Raw genomic sequence first — 12866 nt, 5'->3', positions numbered from 1 at the left:
GTGGGTTATGGCTGAATTGTGGATTATCATTATGTGGGAGTAACAAACTAGGTGTTGTTAACCATGAACGATGCAAAAAAGGAACCCATTGCTTGTTGGGCTGTGAACTCTGGGTTGTTCATGATTAATCTGCAATTAGTAGTTAGGTTAATTGTGGGTTGTTTAACCTCTGTTTACCCTATAGACCTGGTTCGTATATAACAATCCAGGATATGGTTTGTTAACCTGAGATGAGAGGTATATGTGAGTGTAGAGAAAAATGTACAATGTTATCAATGAGGTTGGAGGGAAATGAAATATAAAAAGCACTGACAGTTATGTTAAATTTAAATGTACGATAACTTGTTTTTGCTCACATTTGAGTTTTAACATCTATTCCTCCCCTACCCTGAATCTACCTCTTGTTAAATATATCAATACAAGCTTAGTCTCAAAAAGTGAAACACCAAAAAACCTCTTTGGCAAAGTTTTGTATTTCTTGTATTTAAATATGTGGTGGCAACATCTTTAGCGGGTTTGTTGTCTTTAGCCGAGGACTTGCTGATAACGCTGTCATAGCCAAAGTGAATGGGGAGCTATGGGATCTCGATCGGCCGATGGAGGGAGACTCAACCCTGGAGCTGCTGATGTTCGATAATGAAGAAGCCCAAGCCGTATGTGAGCTTGTCTCCCTTCGCAGGCGAACTAGGACTCGGAAGCCCCAGTGCAGAAACATGGAACTAATGCAAATACGACGCAAAACTGCATGGCCCAGTCAAACGGACTTAGCCAGACACGGAAACTGTTGTGTTCACAGGACTAGTGCTAGACCAGAACAATCCAAGTAGTTGTGGGTATGCGTTTTCGGGCTAGAACATTTGTACGAGGCTGCTGACGTTACAACATGGTGTGCTTCCTGTTGCCGGGTGGTCAAATGGAGAAGTAATTCATCATTAGCAAAGTGTGGTGAAGTGGGAATAAATAACCATAGAGGAGATGGTGGAAAAAAGAGGGTTTGTATGGTGACTAACGGGAAAGTAGGATGGGGTCGGGGCTGGTGAACTGGGTTATGCGCCAGGCTTTACTAGGCTAAGCTTTCTCTTAGACTCATGATTAAAGATGAGGGGTGTTGCCTAGGCAGAGGCTTTGTATCTGCGGGTGGAAACATTTGATAGCTGAGCTCAAGTTTAATAGGAGAGAGAGGTAGGTGTGGATTTTAACATGATGTCATTTATTTGTTTCTTCAAATGCAGGTTTACTGGCATTCTAGTGCACACGTTCTTGGAGAAGCCATGGAAAACTACTATGGTGGATGCTTATGCTATGGACCTCCCATTGAGAATGGTTTTTATTACGACATGTACATGGAGAAGAGGTAGTGCTTTGCCAACCAGTGCTAATATCTTGGAGCTGATGCGGTGACTTGAAATACAGTGTATAAATTTGGGTATCTAAGTATTTTGAAAGATGTAGAGTTTTCACCCCAGTACACTATATTTAGTTACATGCAATTTCTGGAAATGTTGAAGCCATGGACAAAACCCTGATGCAGATCAATTCTTCTTATGTAACTTCTGTTTGCTGAATCCGTTTCTATTTTTGTCTTCTTTGTAGAGGTTATTTTGGGATTGTTCTATTTTATGGATTGGAAGGATGGGATATATATCTTTTAAAAATAAGCATTAAACAGTCAGAAGTAGTCATTAAAGTGTGTGCACTTTGAATGAGATTAACTCTAATATATAGAAACTATATATTGTACAATTTAAAGGAATTTTAGCAGTAAACAGGACCACCTTCCTTAACTGCCATATGAGAAGATGGAGGGATTTGTGTGATTTCCCCTTTTGGGATGAAAGTGAATACCTTCGTTGTGCCACATACTTTATGATGATCGGCCCTTGTTTTGCCCAGAGGCGTATCCAGTACAGAATTCCCAGCACTGGAGAACATATGTAAAAACATCATAAAGGAGAAGCAGACATTTGAACGGCTAGAAATTCGAAAAGAGATCCTGCTGGATATGTTTAAAGTAAGTCTCTGGGTTTATCACTTCTGGCAGTCGCACAAGAGAAACATTGTTTTGAACTTTGGAGTCTAAATTAAGTCGTTTGTTTTCACAGGGTGTAAACATGCCTCCCAACACTCAACCAAAATAAACTCCATGATTACTCTACCTTTTGCATGCAACCAAGGACTCTGCCACTGTGTGGTGGTCCATTGGAGCAAAACGTGGCTTTTTTCTCCTTGTCCAACATTTTAGCAAGCCTGCACACAGACAGAGCAAAATGAGGAGGGGTCAGAAGTATGCTCTGTGCTCTTGGAACGTCGCAAACTCCACTGAGCATTTTTCTGTGCTCTGCACCTCCCAACTGCCTTCTCTCCTGGAGAAACGTTTCTCCACTCTGACTCCAGGGAAATGGAGAGCAGTTTTCCTTCAGGGCAGCCCTACTTCATCTCATCATCCGATACAGCGCAAACCCATTGAAAGTACCCCCATGCTCTCTCAGTACTCTTTCGTAGTCCTGAAAGAACAGATACCATCTCTTTTAGGAAGGATTAGAACTTGTGACCACGACTGTATTTGCTTTCTTCCCTGGAGGCTGGCTTCAGAGCCGTTGCCTTTGGAGCTGTTGCAGCAAGAGACTATTTAGCCTGCAGTAACTGATTAACGAGCGATAGCCACGAGACTAAGCTGAGGCCGTTGGCTGTTGTGCTGTGGGCACATGGTGAGAAGGCAAAACTCCCTGGAGAAGACAGTCATGCCAGGGCAGGAGAGACAGACGGACTCCACAGTGGAAGGCCCAGCCTCGAGTTTGGAATCGCTGAGCTGGTCTCTTGGGCGTAGGACGTTTTGAAGGACGTTTATGCATACGGTCACCCTAAGTCTGACACAACTTGACAGCACATAACAGTAACAAACTATGCGTGGTGTAACTAATGGGTTTAGCCAGCCCATCTCATTTCTTTCTAGCTTCCTGGGCATGTTGCATTACACACTTTTCTGCTGATAGGAACGTCTGACTCTCTGGACCATGTCAGAATGAATTACTCAGGAAGCTCCTAGCTGACAGTCCAGTAGCCTCACAAAGAGCTGTGGCACCCATTTTAAATATGACCGGGATAAGGACCATGGCTGGGTGGTAAATGTGTTCCATTCCGTGGTGCATCTCCTCTTAAAAGGATCCTGAATAATGGACAGGAAATGACCCAGGGGGCCGTACTCAGGCTTGGTCCCAAGGCTTTATATTTTCATTAGATGTTCAAGAAAAGGCTACTTCACAATGCATTTCCTCCTCTTCCTGCTTGCTTTTCCTTTCCATAGTACAACAAATTCAAATGTCGAATCCTGAATGAGAAAGTTGACACACCAACAACAACAGTGTACAGGTAAAAAAAGTGCATTTTGCCTTGCGTTCTGCAATGACTGACTTGTCCATAATGGGGAAGAAATGCATGTCGGAGTAGTGCAATTTCACAGTTTGAGAGAGAATTCTGTGCCCACACATATGATTTAGAAATAAATGCTACTGAGAGAATGCTGTTGTTGAGAACATTGGTAACACAGTGAGTTTTAAAAAGTATTATTAATGTATATAGCGCTATCAACATAAATGGAACTTTATATGGTTTTATCTGCCCCAGAGATCTAACAGTCTAAGAATTATTAATGTAACTGCTTTACTGCTCAATAGCCAGAGATTCTAAATTCAGCGCAGGGAGGGGAGCTGAGCGAAATATGTGCAAATAGCGTTTTATGTAGTGTTTTGGTTTCAGAGAAAGGCATATGATTCCTGATTTATTTGTTCATTTGACACTTCACTCCAGATCATGCTTAAGGAAGTGTAACTATGGTTTGACATGATTTCTGAGTTGACAAGCCATGCTTTGTGTTTGGATCACAAGCAGTCATTGTGATCAAACTGTAGTTTGAAGAGGATTTGCAAGCTATTGGACTATGGTACACATACTTCGAGAAGCTGTCATTATGGGTATCGTTCCACCTCAAAATGTCACCCAACCATGGCTCAAACTGATTTAACTGAGCATACCCAAGCAAACAAACAGCACTAAACCATGGTTTCTTGATGTACATTTGACAGCAGAAACCATGGTTTGGGGTGACATTTGAAGTTTCATTTTAAATGGAAGAACAGTAGTTAAAGGAGTTCAGTATAAATGCTAATGGACAGTGTAACACAAAGTTCCATGTGTATTATATTTTTGCTATTAATATAAAGGTACCCGGTACCATATTTTTTAAATTGTACCCGAACCTTTATAATGTTCTGATAGGTGTGGTCCATTGATTGACTTATGCAGAGGGCCTCATGTGAGACATACGGGGAAAATTAAGGCCTTAAAGATCGTTAAGGTAAGCAAAGTTTTTTTCCATATATTTATGTGTCTCTATTAGCAAGACTTTTATCCTGCTTCTGATACTAGTCCCAATGGCTCTGTGCTACTTGCAGAATCAGGCAATATGCCTGTGTTCACCTGCTGCTGGGGAACATGGGGAGGAGGGTGATGTTGCGCTCACACCCTGCTTGTGGGTTTCCCATGGGCAGCTAGTTGGCCCCCCTGTGAGCAGAAGGGTAGATTAGATGGAGCCCTTGGTTTGACCCAGCATCTGGGTCCTTCTCACGTTCTTCGATCACCTAGATGCCCAGAAGCCACTAATCTGTTTGGGCAGCTGGTGCCTGGTGTCTAGACGCTGTTTGTACCCGCCCCCCACCCCCAATAGCTTGAAGCATCTATTTGAGATCCTTGGGTGAAGAGGACCATGGGATTGTGCTGTTTGCTTGCATGAGCGTGTGGGTGTTGTTTTGTTAAGTCCAAGAATTTGAGCAGCCAAGCGGATAGCAGCGTCTGGCCACGGGAAGATGCGGGCAGCTTCTTCCTCCGTATCCTCCTGTCCAACCAAATCAGCTTCCAACTTTTCTGCCTGTTGTTTTGCATCTTGCGGTTTGATGAAACATAATGCAAGATGACAAAAGGCAAATCTTAAAAGAAGCCAGCGGGGTGGTGGCAGGGAGAGGAGGAGGGCTGGCTGTGGTTTTCCAGAACAAGGCTCCTTTGAATGTCAGTTTGGGTTTAGGAACTTAAAAATACCCTGCTGAATCAGACCAAGGTCCGTGTGGTCCAGCGTTCTGCTTCCGAAGCTGCCAGCAGGTGCCTCGGGGAGCTGGCGAGCAGGGCACGGAGGTCACCGCCTTGTTTGTCGCTGTTGTGTCCGGCATTCAGCGTGGGCCGTCTCAGCCCATGAAGACGCTTTTCTGCTGAAAGGCAGCACTTAATTTACCCAATGTTGGCAGCATTTAATTTATTAAGTTCTGTGAACTTGTACTTAGAAATTAGTATCCCTGAGTTTGTTTATCTAGCACGGTCTGCATGCGTGGCCCTTTCTACTGTGCAAGGGGACAGATCCCTGTGCTACGGAAACTACTGTCTGAACCAGTGAAGTCACAGAAGAGGGCAGGGGAATTGAGGAAGGATTACAAAGAGAGAACGGCATGGTTACAGGAGGCCTGCAGTGCCGTTCCTGTTTGTACCACCGTGCCCAGAAATGCTCCTCTGGTGCCAGTCAGACTCCTTGTTTCTTCCAATGTTAATTTTGTTTCTTTGCAATTAAAATAAATACCTAGGAGCCTGGCGTGCTGAAAAATGGAACTCTGCCCCCCCAGTGCCATTTTTACTTGGGTTCATTAGAGGGTTTCGGTGTTTTGGCATTCACCCTCACCTCTGCCTTGTACTTTGCTTTTTGTCTCACCAGCCTGCCTTTTGGGAAATAGTGTTTTGTGACCCACCCTGCCAGCACTTTCATGAGTGGACAAGCCCTCCATTCATGACGAGTATTTTGTCAGAACACCCATAACTCTTTCCAAATCGTGAATGTGCCTTCCATTTTTTTTTTTTTTTAAATGGGGACCCCTGCAGTAGGGCAGAGGAGTTAGGTGGGTTGAGCAAAGTCTGGGGAGTAGAGGGTCTGAGGAGGGACTTCACGAAGTAAGGGGTGGCCCCACATCTCAGGTGTTCCAAGCCTGTGAGGCAGTAACAGAGAAAGGGCAGCATCCATTGGGGATGGTGATGGAGCTTCAGAGATAAGGAGGCAAGGCAGGGATGCATTCAGCTGGGCTCGCTTCTCAAAGGATTGTGGGCATTTCTTCATACAACCTTGTACAGCAACGAGAGATGCTCTTGCTCCCATAAAGTGTTGAAATGATCGGAATCATTATGCATTGTTTGCCTGAGCAAATGCTTTTATTTTACCCCCCCCTTTTTTTTGTAACATTTTCCGCATCAGAATTCCTCCACATACTGGGAGGGAAAAGCTGACATGGAAACACTGCAGAGAATTTATGGAATATCATTCCCGGAAAACAAAATGATGAAAGAGTGGGAGAAGTTCCAGGAGGAAGCCAAAAACCGGGATCACAGGAAAATTGGCAAGGTAGATTTCTATGCATCCTTCTTAATTTTAACCTAGGTGTTCAGCTGTAAGCCCCAAAAGGAGTCTCTTACGATTCCTTAAATTTTCCAGGTTTACTCTCAGGTATAAGCCTTTGAGGATGAGATGCATGGGATATTAACCTCAGCTCTCTAGTCTATATACATCATGGGCACAGTTCTGGTCCCAGCAGTACTGATTCGTGATGATACGGATGACTACTTGGCTTATTTTGAGTCGTAGGGATGCAGAAGAATCTGGTTGAATCTGGCTGCAGGCTGCCACTTAGGAGTGAGGCATACTGTGGTCAATGGGACATAATCCTTTAAAGTCCATTTTAGGACTGCAGCCTTCATCACTCCCCAACATTACATTTGTTCTCTTCTGTGGCACTGCCTCTCAGAACCATATTGAGAGATGTGGGAAGGAACTTTGGGGAAAGGTTAGTAGACAATCTGTCTTCACCCCAGTTCACCTTCACCATAGAAAAATGGCAGATGACTTATATCCATATTTATATTGCATGACTTCATAAAATAAGACCTTTGTTTAATTACTGTTGTTTGTTTATGTGCTTATAGGAACAGGAACTCTTCTTCTTTCATGATTTGAGTCCTGGAAGCTGTTTCTTTCTCCCCAAGGGCGCTTTACTTTATAATACACTCATGGATTTTATCAAAGTAAGAACATTTATTGAAGAAGAATAATTTAATTTTGTTATACAGCACTCTTTTTTCCCACAGAGAGATGCCCATTGGCTACTTTTTGTGGTGACTGATTTTTTCTCTCTTATTCTGATGATTATGGCCATTAAAGATCCTCTGAACCAAGGGTCAGTGGAAGGTAGATCTCTGGGTCTTTGGGGCATTAATTCCCAGAAGTCTCTGCCAGTATGACTTATTTATGTTCGTTTCATATATGTTTATATCCTTATGCTCAAAGGATATTTGCACAGTTAACATAAGTGAAAGGTTACTTGGATGAGTACTTCCATGGTCAAGACTCAACCATAATTGTTATTGTGTTTGAAAATGTCACTTTTATGTTATGTTTTGCCTATCACTTATTAGACTTGGATTTGCTTCTGCAGGAAGAATACCATCGGCGTAACTTCACTGAAGTGGTATCTCCTAATATCTACAATAGCAAGCTCTGGGAAGCATCTGGTCACTGGCAGCACTACAGTGAAAACATGTTCTCTTTCGAGTCAGAGAAGGAAACCTTTGCCCTGAAGCCAATGAATTGTCCTGGACACTGGTTTGTAGTTCTTTTCAAGATTATTCCCCATTATTATGTGTTAATTTCATTCATTCATTCATTCATTCATTCATTCATTCATTCATTCTGGACTGCATTTTAGCTTGGATTAAAGCAACATTCTTATGGAAGAATTACTGTGTCTAATTGCTTACCATGATTAAGAGTGCTCCTTGGTCCCTGATTAGGAAACGGAGACCATGCTTTAAAATCTGTTTTCATAATTGAGGCTGAGAAATGTCTTGGAATGTGGTTAGAAATGATTGGCTGCAGTGGAGACATGGCTACAGAAGGGGAAGGCAGGGAGCAGAACTTGTATGGGAGAGCCCACCTCCTTATCATGGATTGTGCAGCCCTCTATTTCATTTTTAGTTTTTTCTTATGTTGTCAGTCACTCACCATCGCTTGGTTTGTCACAACAATGTTGTGGAAATTGGGTTAAAATACAACGGATAAAATATGGAAAATCCATTAGAAACCGGGGCAAGAAAACAATGCAGTACATATATCAGTTGAGCTCAACAGGGTAATTTGACCTCACATGCGCTCTTCCCTCTCCTAGCCTGATGTTTTCCCATCGTCCCCGGTCCTGGAGGGAGATGCCATTAAGACTGGCTGACTTTGGCGTTCTTCACCGAAATGAACTCTCAGGGACTCTGGGCGGGTTGACCCGGGTCAGGCGCTTCCAGCAGGACGATGCCCATATCTTTTGCACAATGGAGCAGGTTAGGCTCATGTGTTGGGACTGCCATGGCAGATGGGTGTTTTGGTTTTTCTAATGGGGAGGGGAGTTCACGACAAGCAAGTGCTCATAACTAATGGGGTCTAAGTGCTACACAGGTGGTATCTTTTACAAAAGGGTCCCCTCTAATGTTGTAATTTCTAGCCCAGATTTACGTCTCTGTTAAATTTCAGATTGAAGAAGAAATGAAAGGTTGCCTGAATTTTCTTCAGGCCGTGTATGCTGTTTTTGGCTTTACCTTTCAACTACATCTTTCCACAAGACCTGAAAACTTTCTAGGGGAGAAGGAGCTCTGGGATCATGCGGAGAAGGTAATAAAGGGAAAGGTTGAATTCTTCCGCTCAGAGAAAATGACCTAGCTCTGCAATACATTGACTGTGCTTACGTTGCTGGTGTGTCAACTTTTTTCACGTAACTTGCTCTTAGCAACTTCAGAACAGCCTGGATAGCTTTGGAGAACCCTGGAAGCTGAATGCAGGAGATGGAGCATTTTATGGCCCCAAGGTTTGTAACGTGTGCTTTTACTTCTCTCTTACGCCTCCTAGTAGGGGATTAATGATTAAAGACTGTACTATGCTTCTCCTTTGCAGATCGATATTAAAATCAGAGATGCTATCGGGCGATACCATCAATGTGCCACAATCCAGCTCGACTTCCAGCTCCCTATCAGATTTAATCTTACTTACGTGGGGTAAGTTTGCAAAAGAACTGCTTTGACACCTTCATCACCATCACATTTTTATACAGCCCCATAGCCCAAGCTTTCTGGGCAGTTTACGTCTTTGGTTATGTCAGACCCCAGACTAGCAAAGGGGGCTGAGGGATTACAGGAGAAATGTGATGTGTCTTCTTTAAATAGAATGGCACTCTCTTGTATGAAGCTGCATGGGGGAAATTTAGTGTATGTAGTGAAGATCACGACCTTTTAATGTGCTACTATTAACTTGAGTGCAATTGAGAAAAATGCCCGAGTTTAAATCAAGATCACAGCAGTATTACTGGTATAAATTGTTTCAGCTTTTGGCTTCTTTTCTTTCTCAGGAAAGATGGGGATGACAAGAAAAGGCCAGTAATCATTCATAGAGCTATTTTGGGCTCGGTGGAACGGATGATTGCTATTCTGGCAGAAAACTATGGTGGAAAATGGTATGTAGCAGAGTAACTGGGAATGGTTCTGACAGTTGCAGAGTTTTATAAGGCTCCCTGTGGACAGGAAACAGAGCCAGAAACTGAGAGTTAACACAAAGGCGTTTCTCAGAGAGGTAATGGGCAAACTTTGGGTCATTGGCCATTGGCCATTTTGAAGGGATGGCGTCACTCTGGAGGCTTGCTTGTCCCCTTCGGTTCAAACATGCCTCTTAATCAAATCCAGGGGAAGCAGGGAAATGGCTCGGCAAGTCAGATGCAGAAGCGATTTCCCAGGAAACCAGTCTCCTCCACCAGTGTAATCCCAGAAAGGGGAGAAAGCAGGATACCACCTCCAGCCAATGGACATACTCCAAGCGCAGTGTTTCCTTTTATCCTGTGTGACGTGATAGACCTTTCTCAGGTGACCTGACTTGACTGGCAGGGATCCCTCCATTAAATCCTGCACTGCCCATTTTGCCTTGGTATGGCTTTTGGGGAAGAGAAGGCAGGTGGTGCACAGGATAGGTTTTTGTGACTTTGTGATCTGGCAGTGCGGTGCTTTTTTACCCACAAAGATGGGTCACATTTGGCATTGCAGTGACTGAAGCACAAGCGCCGCTTGGAGCAGGGGGCATCCTGTGGGTGCAGCTGCCCTAAGCGATGTGCCTGAATTGAGAGAGGGAACAGTCGCGATGTTTCATCTGTAGTCCGTTGCTACAGCCTTACTGAGAAGAAGTTTCTTCAGTTTGAACCAGTTTTGACCCACTGGCGTGAATGGGGATAAACCTACTTAAATCAGACTACTTCTGCTTGAAAATTGGGCTGGAGATGATCCAGTCTTTTTTTTTTTTAAACTGCTGATCAGTGTTGACATGAAGAAAAAGTTATCACTTGTGTGTTTACTGTGGTTCTTATTTTGGCCAGGCCGTTCTGGCTTTCTCCTCAGCAGATCATGGTGATTCCTGTCAGCCCTACCTGTGAGGAATACGCTCAGCAGGTAAGAACCAAAACGTCTGCAGAAAGCAAGAGGTGGCCAGGATTCCGAGTAGTGGAGGAGAGAGAGCGTGTGCCCTGTAATTGTATGTTCACCTATATTGTATTTTCAAAGCTTTTAATGTATTTTGCTCAGAGCCTTAATGGGTGGCTCAGAAATACTCTAAATAAATGTTGCCTGTAGAAGTGGGTCTTAGAACAGAGCACACTCTTCAATACTGTACAGACCTATTTTAACCCCATGGGCTTTCTTGGCAGCCTTCAGGAGTTATGCATCGAGATGATCAGAAGTACTGGCCAAGCTTTGCAAGAGATCAGAAGGATCATAGAAGGAAGTTTTCCAGAATTTGCTCTCCAGGGGCCTAGGCCAGTGGTATGCCATAGGAACGGCTCTGCCGGGTCAGGCCAAGGGTCCATCTAGTCCAATATTCCCTCCACACAGTGGCTATCTAGCTGTCCACAAGAAACTCACAAGCAGTGCCCTCCAGGCTTGGGTGGTTCCCTCTGTGAACAGGCAGTGCTGTTCAGAACACATCCCGTCTCCACAATTTCTCTGTATTCAGATTACCCAAGAAAAGCGCCCCTGAGAATAGGGAGCATCAGAAAAACTACCTTCCAAGATGTCTTCAGTATAGAGCTTTGCACATTTCAAATTCTAACAACCCCCTTTAACGTTCCTTTTTTCAGGTCTGCAGCGACTTCTTTGAGGCTGGATTCAGGGCTGAGGTTGATCTAGACCAGAGCTGCACATTAAACAAGAAGATCAGAAATGCGCAACTGGCTCAGTATAACTTCATCTTTGGTACCGACGGCTTCTTTTTGAATTGAGAAATGTCATATTCTTTTCAGAGGGAAAAACGTATGAGCAAACAACATTGATGGTGATAGTTAGAGGGAAGAGACCTCAGAAAAAGTCCTGGCGCATCTGAGCAAAGGTGCAATTAGTCCAGCCAGTGGCCAACCGGCTCCTTGTGGGAAGCACACAAGCCAGACTCGAATGCAGTAGCCCCCTCCTATTCAGGTGCCCTACGTTCCCCTATAGAAAATTAATATATACCTCACCGAACAGATGCTTGTTCACAATACAAGTTGCCTCTTGTAATGAATCCTTAAATATCAAGTCCTTAACTATGACTTGCAGATAGTCTTATTGGATAGAGTGCATTTCCTCTGGAGTGAATGTGAATAGGATGACAACAATCCTACAATCGAGAAGGCACCGTGCGTGCGTCACAAGCAATGTTGGCTCTGTTTTGTTCTTTTGCAGTGGTTGGAGAGAAGGAGAAAGCCAATAATGCTGTGAATGTGCGGACAAGAGACAACAAGGTCCACGGAGAAGTTGCGGTCACTTCTGCCATCGAAAAGCTAACGACACTGAAAGTGCTGCGTACTTTACACGCAGAAGAAGAATTCTAGTATTTTCCAACAGATCACACCAACGGGGAAATATCAGCTGTATTCGGGCTGGGGGGTTCCTTCCTAACAGACACATTGAGGGTCGTAGGCCTGGGTTAGAGCGCTGCTCCTATGCTGTAGTACTTCTTGACAGTCGGAAAATAAAACCTAGCTGATGCAGCTTCTCTTGAGATACTGTGAAAAGGTGGAGCATTGTTCGAAGTCACTGGAAACAGCATGAATCTTTCTAAGTTCTGCAGAAAATTGGTTTATATAATGCAAAAGCATACTCAAGATCGCTTACAGCAAAAATGACCCACTAGATAGATAGCTTGGCAAGGCCTCTAAATGGAAGGCCTCTGAATATATTTAGAAATGCTGCTGATCTTTCTGGTTGCCGAAGAGAGCCAAATCTTTTGTGCATGTGTATTGGGTATTTTGACCCGTCTCACTTGATCCTATTAGTCCCCCTCACCTGAATGTTGTATATGCCTTGATATGTTTAAAGTCTTGGCGCTGAAGGTCACACAAGGTCAAAGTGACCCTGAAGTCCAGAAAGCCTCTTGGGCCTTTCATGGTCAGTTTCTACATGGGATTGAAATGGGGGTGGCTGCACTGTGGATCCATACCATGAATGGGAAATCTCTAGATTTACTGTCCGTGACTCGGAAGGCATAATCCACAAAGACATTGTCCTGCACAAGCCTCATTGAAATGAACAGTGGCTGTATGTACTGGGGCTTGCATAGAAAAATACACTGTGGTTCTTGTGTCATAACATGTTTTTTATTGGTCCTTCCCTGCCTTATTGGTCCTTTTTCCCCCTCACTCCCACATACAACTCTTTGTTTGAAGTTTTCAAGTTGAGTTACAGTGCAATGAATGTGTTTTGCCCTGTTTGTTTAAATAAAATTTTAATTCTCA

General features: G+C 43.7%; 1 protein-coding gene across 3 annotated transcripts; it reads left to right on the top strand.

Annotated features, from left to right (window-relative positions):
• The first annotated feature begins 332 nt into the window (after window positions 1–332).
• On the top strand, window positions 333–12866 carry TARS3 (threonyl-tRNA synthetase 3). 3 transcript variants are annotated; one of them, XM_044438972.1, is made up of 16 exons: window positions 333–992; window positions 1233–1354; window positions 1896–2011; window positions 3305–3369; window positions 4276–4354; window positions 6284–6430; window positions 7009–7107; window positions 7518–7684; window positions 8247–8409; window positions 8600–8737; window positions 8853–8930; window positions 9017–9117; window positions 9468–9572; window positions 10479–10551; window positions 11235–11349; window positions 11815–12866. In XM_044438972.1, the coding sequence occupies exons 1-16, from the start codon at window positions 976–978 to the stop codon at window positions 11961–11963; spliced, it is 1734 nt and encodes a 577-aa protein (XP_044294907.1). In that variant the 5' UTR covers window positions 333–975; the 3' UTR covers window positions 11964–12866. The 3 variants fall into 3 exon arrangements, with proteins under 3 accessions (XP_044294907.1, XP_044294906.1, XP_044294908.1); XM_044438971.1 differs by having other exon boundaries at window positions 336–653; window positions 1894–2011; XM_044438973.1 differs by having other exon boundaries at window positions 336–833; window positions 1894–2011.

The sequence above is a fragment of the Varanus komodoensis genome, unplaced genomic scaffold (assembly GCF_004798865.1).
Source record: "Varanus komodoensis strain SLA01 unplaced genomic scaffold, ASM479886v1 scaffold33, whole genome shotgun sequence".
Taxonomy (NCBI): domain Eukaryota; kingdom Metazoa; phylum Chordata; class Lepidosauria; order Squamata; family Varanidae; genus Varanus; species Varanus komodoensis.
The sequence above is the reverse complement of the archived record's forward strand: the minus strand, read 5'-3'. Positions and strand labels throughout refer to the sequence as shown.